This window comes from Enoplosus armatus, chromosome 23, assembly GCF_043641665.1.
Source record: "Enoplosus armatus isolate fEnoArm2 chromosome 23, fEnoArm2.hap1, whole genome shotgun sequence".
Taxonomy (NCBI): domain Eukaryota; kingdom Metazoa; phylum Chordata; class Actinopteri; order Centrarchiformes; family Enoplosidae; genus Enoplosus; species Enoplosus armatus.
The window spans coordinates 3064425-3077515 of record NC_092202.1 but is presented as its reverse complement, the minus strand read 5'-3'; the positions used below and the strand labels follow the sequence as shown (position 1 = coordinate 3077515).

General features: G+C 40.6%; 1 protein-coding gene across 1 annotated transcript; it reads left to right on the top strand.

Moving 5' to 3' along the window:
- Positions 1-4883: 4883 nt before the first annotated feature.
- Positions 4884-6760, top strand: leap2 (liver-expressed antimicrobial peptide 2). The gene is made up of 3 exons (XM_070929957.1): positions 4884-4961; positions 5534-5712; positions 6706-6760. Exons 1-3 carry the CDS (start codon positions 4884-4886, stop codon positions 6758-6760), a joined length of 312 nt encoding a protein of 103 aa, XP_070786058.1.
- Positions 6761-13091: the final 6331 nt, after the last annotated feature.

Sequence of the window (13091 nt, the reverse complement as noted above, 5' to 3'; positions counted from 1 at the left end):
CCATAAACGTCACACAAGGACGTGTCACCGGGGTAAGAGGTGACCTGTTACTAATCACATCAGACAGAGAGCCTCAAAGGCCTTTTGAGTTACTGGATGTTGTGAGGAGGAAGACAGAGTGTGAAATGAGTCAGCGAGACAGTCACACAGACATAAATCTGCCTTTACTGTCTGCTGTGTGTCATTGTTTTCATTCTGCACGTTATACCTGGAATTAGTCAATCTGTCTATCCACTACGGTGAGGAACGTGCAGCCTCCAGCTTAATATTTATGTTAAAGTAGTTTATTTAAAAATTATACAAGAAAAAAGCAGCAAAAAAACCCATATTTGAGAAGCTGGAACCTGCAAATGTTTGCTGCACTTTCTGTAATACATTTTGAGATTTTGTGTTTTCCATCTAATCAATAAATCAGCTACTTGTTTCAGCAACTGACGTTAAGTATGCAAAGGTCATAGTATGCAATATTTAGCTTATTAGCTTTTTAGCATGCTAGCTTTTTAGTAAAAAGTTTAGGAAGCCGAAGTGAAACCAGAACTTCCTGGTTCTGTAGTAGTAAGAAAACCACATTCAAAATCCAACTGAGATTTTTAGCTACGCTAATAACTAAAACATCTTCCTCAACAGTCTGTCGTGTGGCTCGCTCAATATGTCAATATGGCAGTTTTTTTGAAAAACATTGTTTATTTAATATTTCTTAACGAACACAGTTCCCCGTGAGTCTTAGACCTTCATAGGTTAGGGTTATATGAGTTGTTTAAACTATGTTATTTGGTGTATAGTTTGGAGGACTTTGGAACTGAAGTGTTGGATAAATTTGACCCATTTGTGGTGCTAGATAAACATCAGGGGGTTACCTAACGTTATTGGATGAATTCTCAGGGGAGCATGACATTTCATCATCCAATAGTTGTTGAGATATTTCAGTCTGGACTCTGGAAGTCTTGGACACTTTTTTCATGTGAGGTGATGCAAGTCGGCTAGCCCAGTTTCCGCCCGGGACAATCAATATGACTTCTCATCTTATCGAATGATTCGGAAGGCCAAATACCTGTAAAGTAAAAACTTTAGACACTTAAAAATTCAAATGATTAAATATTGTCTGAATGTGCAGACAAGCGCTGTGAACATTTCAAGGATGGTTGACAATTTGCCAGATCACACAAACATGGAACAGTCAACAGAACGTCTGAGTCAACAGAGTTAATGCAGCACACAAACAGCCATTAATACAAATACGTTCAAACTAAAGCTGAGGAAAAGAAACCAAACACTGTGTTTTAGAAAAGCACAGCCGCTCAGGTGGCAGAAACCTCATTGGTTGACAGAAACGGTGGACAAAGCCGCAGGTACACCTTACAAAACGCTGAATTCATCTAAATTGTTTTCCTGAGACGTCACGTTCGTTCCTGTGCAACAAAAGAGAACTGTTTTTCAGCAGTTATGAGACAGAAGTCGATGGTACAAATATACGTCTCTTGAATAAACATATTGTTCCGTTAGCAACCAAGCTAGCTAGTTTGTTGACCGACATGCGACTGACTGGCGCTAGCAGGTTCCCAGCTGGCTAGGTGGTTAGCTTGCCAGCTACAGTAGGCGTTGTACACTATTCCACTGACCTACAGGTGGCGGTAACGCGCCACAATATGCAGCAATGCACAGGCAGAGAAGAAGAACTGCAAGCTTGTACACATGGATGTGAAATACTTTGCAGAGGTGTCAGGAGGACGGGAATGCGCTCGACACGTTCGTTAGACCTCAGCGATGCACATAATGCGTTTTAATGAGTAACACTGAACGCAAACACAAACTCCACAGGGGCCCTTTAAAATCTGAACATGTTATTGTTTAGTAGATCATGGCCTTCACAAATAATAAATAAGCTTTGTTTCCTGGAAAAACATATTGTAAAACTCCTTCTGCTAAATTCTAAAATACTTCAGATTGCTTTTTACGAGATAAAATTAGGTTAGATTAGATTAAGGATTATTGGTTTTGACTCAAGGCCTGTACACATTTAGAGAGCTTTCTGGGTAACCCCATTTCTGTGAACGTCACCCTGCACAGTCCACATGAGGACTGAAAGCTGGTCAGATGAGGTCATGTATGCAGCCTCCCTTCGATCCGTTTGTCTTTTCCCTCTTACTTTAGGACAATCAAAGTTCAAATGTCACTGATTGGTCAGACCATCGACTGACTGTGCTAGACAGGAAGCTGGCGGTCAGTCCATTAAGGCAGGATGTATTATGAGATAATCAAATAAACAGTTTATTCAATACAAATACGGTATATTTTCTGAGAGCGTATCTATGCTCCTTGTCGTCTTTTTATCGGGACGTCATGAGGCGTCCCAGATACGGCGTCGCTTGACGTCCACTATGATCAACAGGATAAAACGATCATTCGTCAAAATTGTTCCTCTGTAAATGATGAGGTAACAGCTTACTGATTTGCTTGATATGTGCGTGCCACTATACCTTGTGGTCCAGCACTTTGCATCTGTCCTGCATTAGCGCAGCACGACAGCCACGCAGCAATTCCTCGTCTCGTTCTTCTTCTACATCTTCATCTCTGCAGCTTCCCTCTGCAGCTGCTCGGCCCGTCGGGCACAATCCGATGAGTCATGATTGGTGATAATATATCATGCAGATGTTCTGAGTTTATGTAACGCGGGGTTCCTGTCAGTCTCGCGCTCCGGAGGCCCTTCAGTGATGAACAACCTTACAGGAATCAGCACAGGAATTTTCCATTACATCCATCTGGGATTAAATGAACTGTGCTTTTCCTCTCCTCTGTCTCTCTCGTTCGTACATTTCACTGAGTGTTCAAAACATACTTTTGTCGTGAGTCTGTCGTTTTTTCATTTCATATTCGTCAGTTTTCATAGTATCAGTATATCACTGCCAGTGAGCCTTTCTTTAACCTCCAGTCTCTCTGTCTTGGCTGGGACTCCCTTTGGATAAAAACGTCCTTGTCTCTTCCAGGCTGACCTGAATTGCCCTTGAAAACTGGCGATGGGAACATGATTGTTGCCGTTGTAAAACATACCGTAGCTATTAGAGATTGAAAGATCTTCAAATCTCTTAATTTCTTTTTGACCTACGAAGCTGATCGAACATGACACAAGTCATGTAAAAATGTTGGCACTCTCACTTTTGTCTTACTAACCCAGTTTACGAGGTCCGGCCACGTGCACGCAGGCTCACGTTTTTATTACCCACTCCAGGTTCACTCAACACAACCCGACAAAGAAGGCACTATTCTGTCTTTGAACTCAAGATAAACTTCTGAAAAAGCTTTCTTAAATAGCTGGCCTCTGCCGGGAAGTTCATCATGCAGCATTAGTGCATTTTTAATGCAAGACGCCTGCAGTTAAGTTCTTGAATATCTTTGGAGCCAGTTATGAAAGTTGAAACATCTGCAGACACAAGTGCAGCTTGGTAGATCACATGTATAATTAGGAAAAGCCACAACCAATTAACTCTGTAGTTAAAAGTAGGAATGCGCCTTCCACTGACCTAAACCAAGGCCTGGCCTTATGGACTGGACTTGGCCCCCATGCGGTGCCTTGTGCCTGCCCACTGCTCTGAACCAGAATAGTCCAGTGTAGAGGAGTTACTTAATTAATCTCCGTGTGGATTAATAAACATAACATAAACTTAACTAAGAATGTGCAGATATGTCTTATTATATTAAATTATATCGTGTATGAAGGTGATGGCCAAAAGGCTGCTACTTCAGACGTGTTTTGATCCCACAGATTTCTCCTCTAAAATGTTTCCTGGGCCAAATCTTACATGTAAACTTACTAACTGAAAACTAATTTACATACTGTGCTAGCTATGACTGGGGGGGGGGGGGGGGGGGGGGTAAAAGGAACTATTTTTAGCCTCTGTCTGCACAGATGTTGCTCCAATCAATTGACTTGTACCAACATGGGAATGGAACCAATGCAGAAACCTTTTAAATTCTAGTTTGACTTTAAAAATCACCAGATGGAGATGTGATTTTTCCCTCGTCTTCAGTCTTAAGGAATTTTCACAGCCTGATATTCAAATATATGGAGCGCTCATATCAGTCACGTGCCGGGTTGGTGTGTCCTGTGTACCTGCTTATGTAAACCTGCCGCGTTCATGTAGTCCGTCTGCGTTGTATAAGTGGGACTGTAAGATTGCGTCAGGTCAGGGGCATCGGTAGTCAAAGATACACTGCAGCACACAGACTCTGCAGATTGATAAAAGCCTTATCTTACTGCAAGTTCATTCACACACACTGTGGCATTGACACACACACACACACACATTTCCAGTGACCTCTTTGCCTCTTTAAACCCTTTCTACCTGGCTGTGTCTCTCTGTTGCCATTCCTTCATGTTAGGATCACGTGTGCGGCGTCTGGTCCACCTGTGCTCACATTATCTGCACGTATACATGCAACAGAAGAAGAAGAAGAAGAAGAAGAAGAAGGGAAAGAGAAAGTGTATGAGAGAAAGAGTTGGATTCAGTGAGTTGCATGGCCTCATTTGGGGAAATGACTGGTTTTCTGCAAACACATAATGTCACATTTGGACCAGAAAAGAGAGATAAAGAAAGGGGTGGACGACACAGCATGGACTGTGACTCTCTCTCCCTCCCTCCTGCTCTCTCTCTCTCCTGGGATCATGGCCGGTCTATATAAAGGGAAGTTCGCTGAGTCAGGCACACTTGAAGAAACTTCCAGCAAACCCTGCGACTAATGAAAACCTGACTCCAGACTCATTACTTGGACTGAAAAATTGTCCAGAAAAGCAGAGGGGGAACCTCTCAGGGAAACTTCGCCGAGTCAAGATCGAAATTTACTCAAGACTGAAGAGCCGCAGGTCTGTGCCACAGAGCGTAAAAAAGATGCAGGACAAAGGCTTCTTCACCCAAAGGAAAGCAGCGGTCGCACTGTGCATTGTGCTGCTAATGCTGGCTCAGCAGGTGAGTGGATCGTCCTGACTTTGAAATCTGAATAAATGTGTATGGTGTTAAATCAAAGGATGGATTTATGTCATTTCTTCTTTCGTCTTTTACAAAGTGTTTGAAATGTTAGAAAGATATTCTCTCTTCTGCGTAAAAGTGCTGAAAGGGAGTTTTAAAGCCTAGACACAACCGAGAAGATGAAATCAAGTAGTTTTATCATGTTTTAGAAGTATGCAAAAAAAAATGTTATTGCAATGTACAAATATAAAGGTATAAATGCTCTGTTGATGTACATTTACAGGTTACAAAGAAAAGTACTGATATTTGAGAGTAAAAATTGACCTTTGCAACAGTAGTTTGACAGAATGATCTTAACTCAAGATCCTCTTTCTAGCTGATGAAGGCTGTCAGATGTGGTAGAGAGCTCTGGAAAAAGCTAATAGAAGTTTTGATACTGATTTGTACTGCTTTGTTGCATGTTTTTATACCAAAGTGGCATCGTTCAGTTACATGTTGTGCATCATACATATTATCCCACCTGCCTGGCTTTCCTTATTTCTTTTCTGATGAACATATCTGTACCTGTCCAGGTGTATGCAGGTCCGTTGGTCCCACCGGTCCAGTCCAGCTCGGACCAGAAGGCGGACTCAAGCGGGGTCCACGCACTGAGGAGGATAGCTCGGATGACCCCACTGTGGAGGATCATGAACAGTAAACCGTTTGGCGCTTACTGCCAGAACAACTACGAATGCTCCACAGGACTCTGCAGGTAACTTAAAGGGAGAAAGTACAAAATACTCAAGAAGTAGTAATCATAATTTAAGGGACTTAGAAATGTTTTCTGAATATAAATATGATGTTTTTACATATAGAATAAATTCTGATTGGCCAGAGACAGCATTTGGAGGTCGGCCATTTCTGAAATCACAGCTGCATCAAAGCTAATCACTGCAAACCAGTTTCACGTTGAGGCAAAAATACTTAAGTATGTTGAGAGCTCTTTTTGTTTTTGGTTAAAAAGTGAAAATGTTCATCATGCAAAATATAGCCCACCATACACTGATGATTCTTTTGCTAGTAATCATCCATCTAGCTAGCACCGCTAGCAAGATTAGCACATTCTGTTTAGAAGCTACTGGGTTGGGCAGTTAGCTAGCTTAATTATTTTAACTCAAATTCACTTTTATTCAGTTTTACATACAAACATACATAAGTGCTTATGGAGATATAATACAGAAACATACAAAACTGACTTAAAAAGTTTATATGCTGCAAGTAAGCTAATCAGAAACTTGCTAAATCCAAATTTTTAAAAATGTTTAAAATTTGGGAGGTTTAATGATGCACATGAAACTTTTGACATATTTCGTGCTAAGCTAACATCTTCTGTAACACTTTATTTTTTGGGTCCCTAATTTCCAAATATTCTATAATGATTTCTTATGGAAAAGTATGACAAAGATATGTAATTTGGCAGTAATTATAGGAAATGGCTGCCAGGAAAGTTATTATTTGAAAAGTTAGTCTGCTGCCTGTTTGCTTGCAAATTTCACATTTTGCATTGAGATGCATCGCGAGTAATGAATTGTACCAATGAACCAAATTACATGTTTTTCCTGGGAAACTTCATAGGAAATTGTTCTGAAATTACGCACCCGTAAAAACAAAGCACTGCCAACTACACTTGTACTGTGGAGATAGTTCGGCCTCAGTGATGAACTCACAGACTTTTCTCTTTCTTCTTTTGTCGTCATCTCTTTAGGGCGGGTCACTGCTCCACCAGCCACCGTGCCCCCTCAGAGACCGTGAACTACTAGACGTCCCAGGACACAACCAGCGTGTTTACATGAGTGTACAGCCATAATCCTCACGAGGGGTTCTCGTAACCGGGGATATGCACTTATCCAGGCCTTTTTGAAAAAAAAAAAAAAAAAAATCAGTTTTGTATTTATATGTACCAATACGTTTCTGATATCTAAATGTTTATATGAATTTATACAGCAGATACTTATATCCAAGAAAAGGCATGTCAGTTACTCCACTTTTTAAAAGACAAAAATGAGAATTATCATTTAAATTAAGACAATAGGAGGTGAGTAAGGCGGTGGGGTAAAGTGCAAACATGTAAGAAGGGAGTCCTTTATACTTGAAGTTTTCCACGATATGACGTGATCCTCTGAAACCATTTCCTTGCTCTTAACAAGAGAGGAACCGACTAAAAATACTTGTTTCCTACTGCTGCGGACCAAAACCTTTCAGCCCTGATCTCAAAGCTGAGACTTTGTGATTCAGAGTGAAAACAAAAGAAGGCTCTGTCCTGCCAGTTTACTGCGGCCTTACCTCCGCAAGTGATAAAACTAAGTCTGATATCTGCGTAGCTTGAAAACAAGTCTCCAGAGACAGAAATGTATTATTTACGTCTTTGTGACTTTTTTAGCAATGAGACTCTTTATCTGTTGTGTTCCTTTTGACCAGATAATGACGGAGGGAGTAAACAACAGGGAAGACTGTGAGCCTTTTAAAAGCTCCTGACCTTTACATATTTCCAGATTTCGTCATCAGTCTCATGTCGACTTTGATTAGTTATCACTTGCATGTGTCCTTAGACATCTAATCATTCCACTGATAATGTGCTACGTGGAAACACCCCCACTCCCCCATCCAGAGGAATCATTTGGTTTAGTTTGCTGCATCCATTATAGCAACAAAATCTGTTATTGTTTTTAAACAATTACTCATATTTAAGACAATAGACCAGTAGTCCTACAAACTAGGCTGAGATCAAACGGAAAGTAATTCATAAAAAGCTCAAGAACAAGTCAAGTGAATGACGCTGAAGCTGACTTTTAGCCTTTGATCGCCACTCGCAGTTCAGAAACGTGCTGCACACAGTGTGCTTTGACTCCGTATTAATCAACAACAGACGGATTCACTCGTTATCCCTTGAACAAAGCACCCAAATATCATTTAAACTGTAAGATTAGTCGCCTGACTTGCCGGGATCACAGTGAGGAAAAGCGAGGAGGAAGATAGATGAAGCAAAGTAGGAAAAAGGGGCATAAAAGAAGTGAAAAAAAGAAAAGAAAAGGAAGGAGAAAAGAGCAAAGAGAAGGAGCAAAGGTTACAAAGTACTGATGCAATGCTCTGGCACCCTCAACATTTCAACATCTTTCGTGTTTTTTATTTTAGTTTTATTCTTTTTCAAGTTATATTTAAAGCCGGTAGATTATCTTGTCAGAAATGACCAAAGTTATTTACGGCACAAATTCATCTGCCGGGTTCAGAATTATTGAACCGCAAACAAATAATCTGGAATACACTCGACATTATTCACAATATATGCAAAGCATGCATATTGATTTGGTGATTCTTTGATATTTTATTTATTCTTTCCTTTGTTTAAAAATGTCAAAAATGTACCCATTTACTTCATTTTATTCAGTATTTTGTTTTTAGATATATATTTGTTTTTGATATTTTAATGGTTTGTTTTAGAATAATAAATCAGTTTTTCCAGTGGGAACTTCCATATATCTACTTGCTCAGTCAATCTTAAATTTGTAACCACTAACAAATTTAACAAGTATCTTGGCCCGAGTGTACAAATGTTAGGAACAGATTCATAACCAGGAGCTGCACAGCCTTCAGTTCTGTTTTTTTTGCACATCCATCTCCTCAAATCGATAAGCGATCGCGGATTTCGCTTCGACTCGCCTGCATCGTTTACTTCATGCACAGAGCAGGTGGTTGCTGATATTTTGTACACTCAGCGTGTTTGAGTAGGATTGCACTTTTAAACCCAAATTATCTTTGTACTGTGTACTATCTACTGTATGTACTGTATTACCTACAATTAGAAGGCTGGAGGAAAAAGTGGAATAAAAGCTTTGAAATAAAGAATTTAATGCATCTGTGACTCATTTTGAATGATAAATATCAGCGCTGCAAGATTTTATTGCATCCTTGCTGCATGAATGTTCACATTACTTCCCACCTGAGAGCAAAGCTTGGACGAATAATGGGCATGAGAACTGAAGGTGAACAAATCATTTGAAAGAAATACCTGTGTGGCAGCAGGAGATGTTGGACAAGGTGGGCGTCATTCTGTATTTTTCTTATTGTCAACAAATCTCATAAAAAGATCAAAACCTTTCCAATACTTTCTGGCTTCCCATTGATTCCTACTGTGTATGTACATTTTTAAACTGGTTAAAACAGTTAAAAGTATAGATAAAGAGGGTCAGTAATTCCCTAAAACAGCTGGGCATTGTAGTTGTTAGCAAACATTACTCAAACAGGTGGAAATAGTGCATTTATTGGGGACTATTTTCAGCTGCGGATTAATACACATTTGCTGCCATTAAGTTCGTTGACCTTAGGGACAATCCCAACTCAAGGTCCACCTACTAGTCTTTGCAGGGCTTTGAGACCACATCACATGGTCTTCATCAGCAGATGGAGTTTGTTCAGTTGTCATGGGGATGGCTCTGTTGACATGCACTTTTAGGAGTTGACTGTGTGGGCATGAAACGCAAGCAAAAGTTCAGTTATCAAAATTAAATTGGAAGTTAATTCTTGCCCTGATGAAGACTGTTTGAAACAGGTGAAAGCTCAGGAAAAGGCTGCAAAGTGGATGTTTAGTTGGAACTGTTTTGTCAAACCACCATTTTGAGGATTAAGGATTAACTTTATCACTTAACCTCACGGCAACACTCACGAGAAGTCCTAAAAGCACTTTCCACTGAGGAGGACCATGTGATACAGTTTTAAAGCTCTGGAAAAAGCTTGTGAGTGGACCTTGAGTTGGGAATGTTTTGCCATTAATTAAGTTTGCTTTATTTTTTGACGAGCTGCGTCCAGGAAGTCTGCCACTTTAGTCAGAGATTCAATGAGTGAAGTGAAAGTGAAGGAATTGGCATTTCAGCAGTACTATCAGTCTGGTTTGGTGAATTATTTACTAGCTATTTAGTAATTATTAAGTAATGACCGACCACAATCCCAGAAATACGGCTGTATCTTTTCCTTCTTCGGCCCTGTCTTGCTCTGCCCAGATGTTCAGGTGAGGTGCACCTGGCCTGGGCATGAAAGACGCCTCTCCGCCTGGGATTCTTGTGTCTTTTGTTATCTTTATTTAGTGTTCTGGTCGTTCGTATGTTTTTATGTAATAAATCACACGGCTTTGGTTGTTTTAAAGGTGTCTCACTGTGGTTGATTGGGTCGCCTAAGGGTGGGACGTAACACAGACATACTTTTCATCTGCTTCAACACGCTTGAGCTTTGCATCTTTCACGCGCTGCCTCGAGCCCGAGTCAAAAGTCAGCTGTCGGCATTCAGATGCTCAGTCTTTCACAACGACGGAGACGAGCCAAGTGTGTGCGAGTGTGTGTGAGAGAGAGAGAGAGCTGGAAACTATGTGGACGCAAGAAGAATAATGTCTCCTGAAGGACTTTTTCCACTTCATGCGAGAATGTGCAGAGTCATCAGAAATGCGCGTGTGCATGTGTGTTCAGTGTAAATACATGTGAGCATGTGTGCGCGTGTCGGCAGCGCTTGTGATGAGTCAATGTGTCGTGAGATTGTTTTAATGTCTATTAATTAAAGTAATTAAAGGCCAAGACTTGTGTACTTTTGGTCTGGGTGTTTGTCATGCTGTATATATATATATATATATATATGTATATATATATGCAGGGCAATTTCAGACAGTAGTGTGCTTCCAAGCCAGGATCTTAAAGAAATTGTTTCCCCAGTTTGGTGAGGAAGAACCAGCCCAGTATTCCTTGATATGTCGTCCATATTGGACATTTCTAAAGGTTGAGGTGGACATGTAGCATATAAATAACGTTGTCATTGAACGTATTTTGGTGTTTTTTCGGCTTTCTTGTCGGGCGAAGAACTTGACTGACCTTCACAGATCCCCGATCTCAAGCCCATCCAACACTTTTGGGACCTCATTATAGCTCTTGTGGCTGAATGGGAGCGTCACATCTTTTAAAGAGTGGAGGCTGCAGCAAATTATGGTATTATTGTTTGGGTGTCCACATACATATAGTGTACCGTATGAGGCATAAACCACCCAAGCACGTAGGCATGCTAACACATGAAATACCATCAACACGTGGCGTCACATCAGTGCTGTTTTAAAAATGTGTTTACTGTTCCTTCGCATCTTTTTGTGAAAAGTTTGCGCTCCTGTGGTCTGATGTCGAACTTGGCCGCTTCCTCCACTTCGCTATCTATCAAACGTTGTCTGGGCAGGAGTCATCTGGCACTGTTGCCTTGCACACAGTGTTCTTCATACATGCCGTGTTAGCCAACGCGCTAACTGTGTGTGAAAGTGTATGTTGGTCTTTTTGATAGACGTATGGTGACGGTGATATTTAGGGAAGCGACACAGTGACAGTGCAAGTCACTGTCACTGCGCACCATGTACATCGGCTAAATTCCATTATGAAATAGCTCAACCTTTCCTCTGCTTTCATGTCTGTGCTTTTGTTTTTGTTCTCTCTTCTCTTCATTCCTCAATTCGGGTTCACAGCAGGTCTCCGCCGGAATAAAATGACTTTCATTGCCTTGAAATGGACACTTGGACAACCTGAGACCTGATCCTGCACTAAAAGCACAAAAATCCCAAAAGCAGACACTCTGGCCTGTGATGGCAGGAAAAGCACAGGTGTAAATAATAACATTAACACACCTGTTCTGCATCACATTTGCTCGTTTGGAACGATGGCTAATGTCGCAATTACGAGTTGTAGATGCACGAGTTCAAGTGACCTGTCAATCACAAGGTAGCATACCCTGCTTTATCGTCTATTTTTTACCCTAAATGGAACCATAATTTACAAAATGAACATCATGCTGTGTTGAAGAAGACTTGAAACTCGCGACTGAGACCATAAACTCATGAGGAAGATGTTTACTGAGGTGATAAATCAAGTGAGGAGTAGGGTCATTTTCTCATAGACTTCTACACAATCTTGTTGCAACCAGTGGCGTCGCCCCCTGCTGGCCATTACAAAGAAGGCAGGTTTAAGGCACTTGGTTCACGCCAACTTCCAAATAACAAGTAGAAAACTTTGACTTTCCTGAAAGCTCTGATACATTCGACTTCAAGCAAATATGGATGCACCACACCGTCGTTGGATCATTAATGAACCCAACATTTAATGGATATAGTGTTCAGCACTTTTTGCCTTCACACAACCAACTCTGCTGTCAAACAACTTGAGTCTTGAGCTGTTTGATTTACAGATTTTTAAAGAACCGGAGCCATCAAACTGGAAACTAGTGTTTTGAAAAATAAAAAAAGAGTCTGCTTACAACTACATACTTAGATACCACAGCTGTAACCACATTGACTGTCAAACGGATAAATGAATTTAGATATTTTACCTGAGCTTACTGTAGTCTGGACCAAAGCCAGAGGCTACAGCACCAGCATGGTTAATAAACCAATGAAAATGACTGATAATACAGGCATCAGGTGCTTTGGAACCGGACTTTAAACACATCTGGTTTCACTCATTGATCACAAAATTTACTGTGAAGGCTCGATGGATGACTGAAACCGAGCGAGTAAATAAAATAAGAGAAAATAAAGAAGAACATGTGTAGATGAAAGCTGTTCACCACGGGCCAGCGTTTCACGTGGGTCTTGGGAAATCTTCTTCATTGAACTGGAAGATTTATGACATTATTTATGTTCTGCTGACGGCTGCAAACTGCCTCACATGTTTTACGTTTGAATCATTTTCTCCTCCAACAACTCTTTTATTTTAGTGCATCTTAATTTGATCAGGAAGATGAAGCATTGATCAGGATGATGTGTGTGTGAGTGTGTGTGTGCTCATATGATCATTGTCAGGAGTCAATATTTTCAGTCTGTCTGGGTTTATTCCTGTCTGTTTGCTCTTCCAGATGTATATAACCCAGGTCACGTATTTTTGTCCGTGTTTAACGTCAGTAAACTTTGAACTCTAAACACCACGTTTCAAAGTTTAACATGATACATATTCACTTTTTCTGAATATTTTTCCCCTTTGAAGACGTTTTACTTGAGTTTTTAATATTGATTTGACGTCCTACTTTTAGCCATGCTAGCTCTTGGTCCTCTAGCGCTGTCATCAGGTACAAATAACTAATAAT

Excerpts from the sequence above, each read along its gene's own strand:
- leap2 (XM_070929957.1), top strand. The coding sequence starts at position 4,884 with ATGCAGGACAAAGGCTTCTTCACCCAAAGGAAAGCAGCGGTCGCACTG. Across the intron at positions 4,962-5,533 it reads TGCTAATGCTGGCTCAGCAG|GTGTATGCAGGTCCGTTGGT; the intron begins GTGAGTGGATCG and ends GTACCTGTCCAG. Across the intron at positions 5,713-6,705 it reads TGCTCCACAGGACTCTGCAG|GGCGGGTCACTGCTCCACCA; the intron begins GTAACTTAAAGG and ends TCATCTCTTTAG.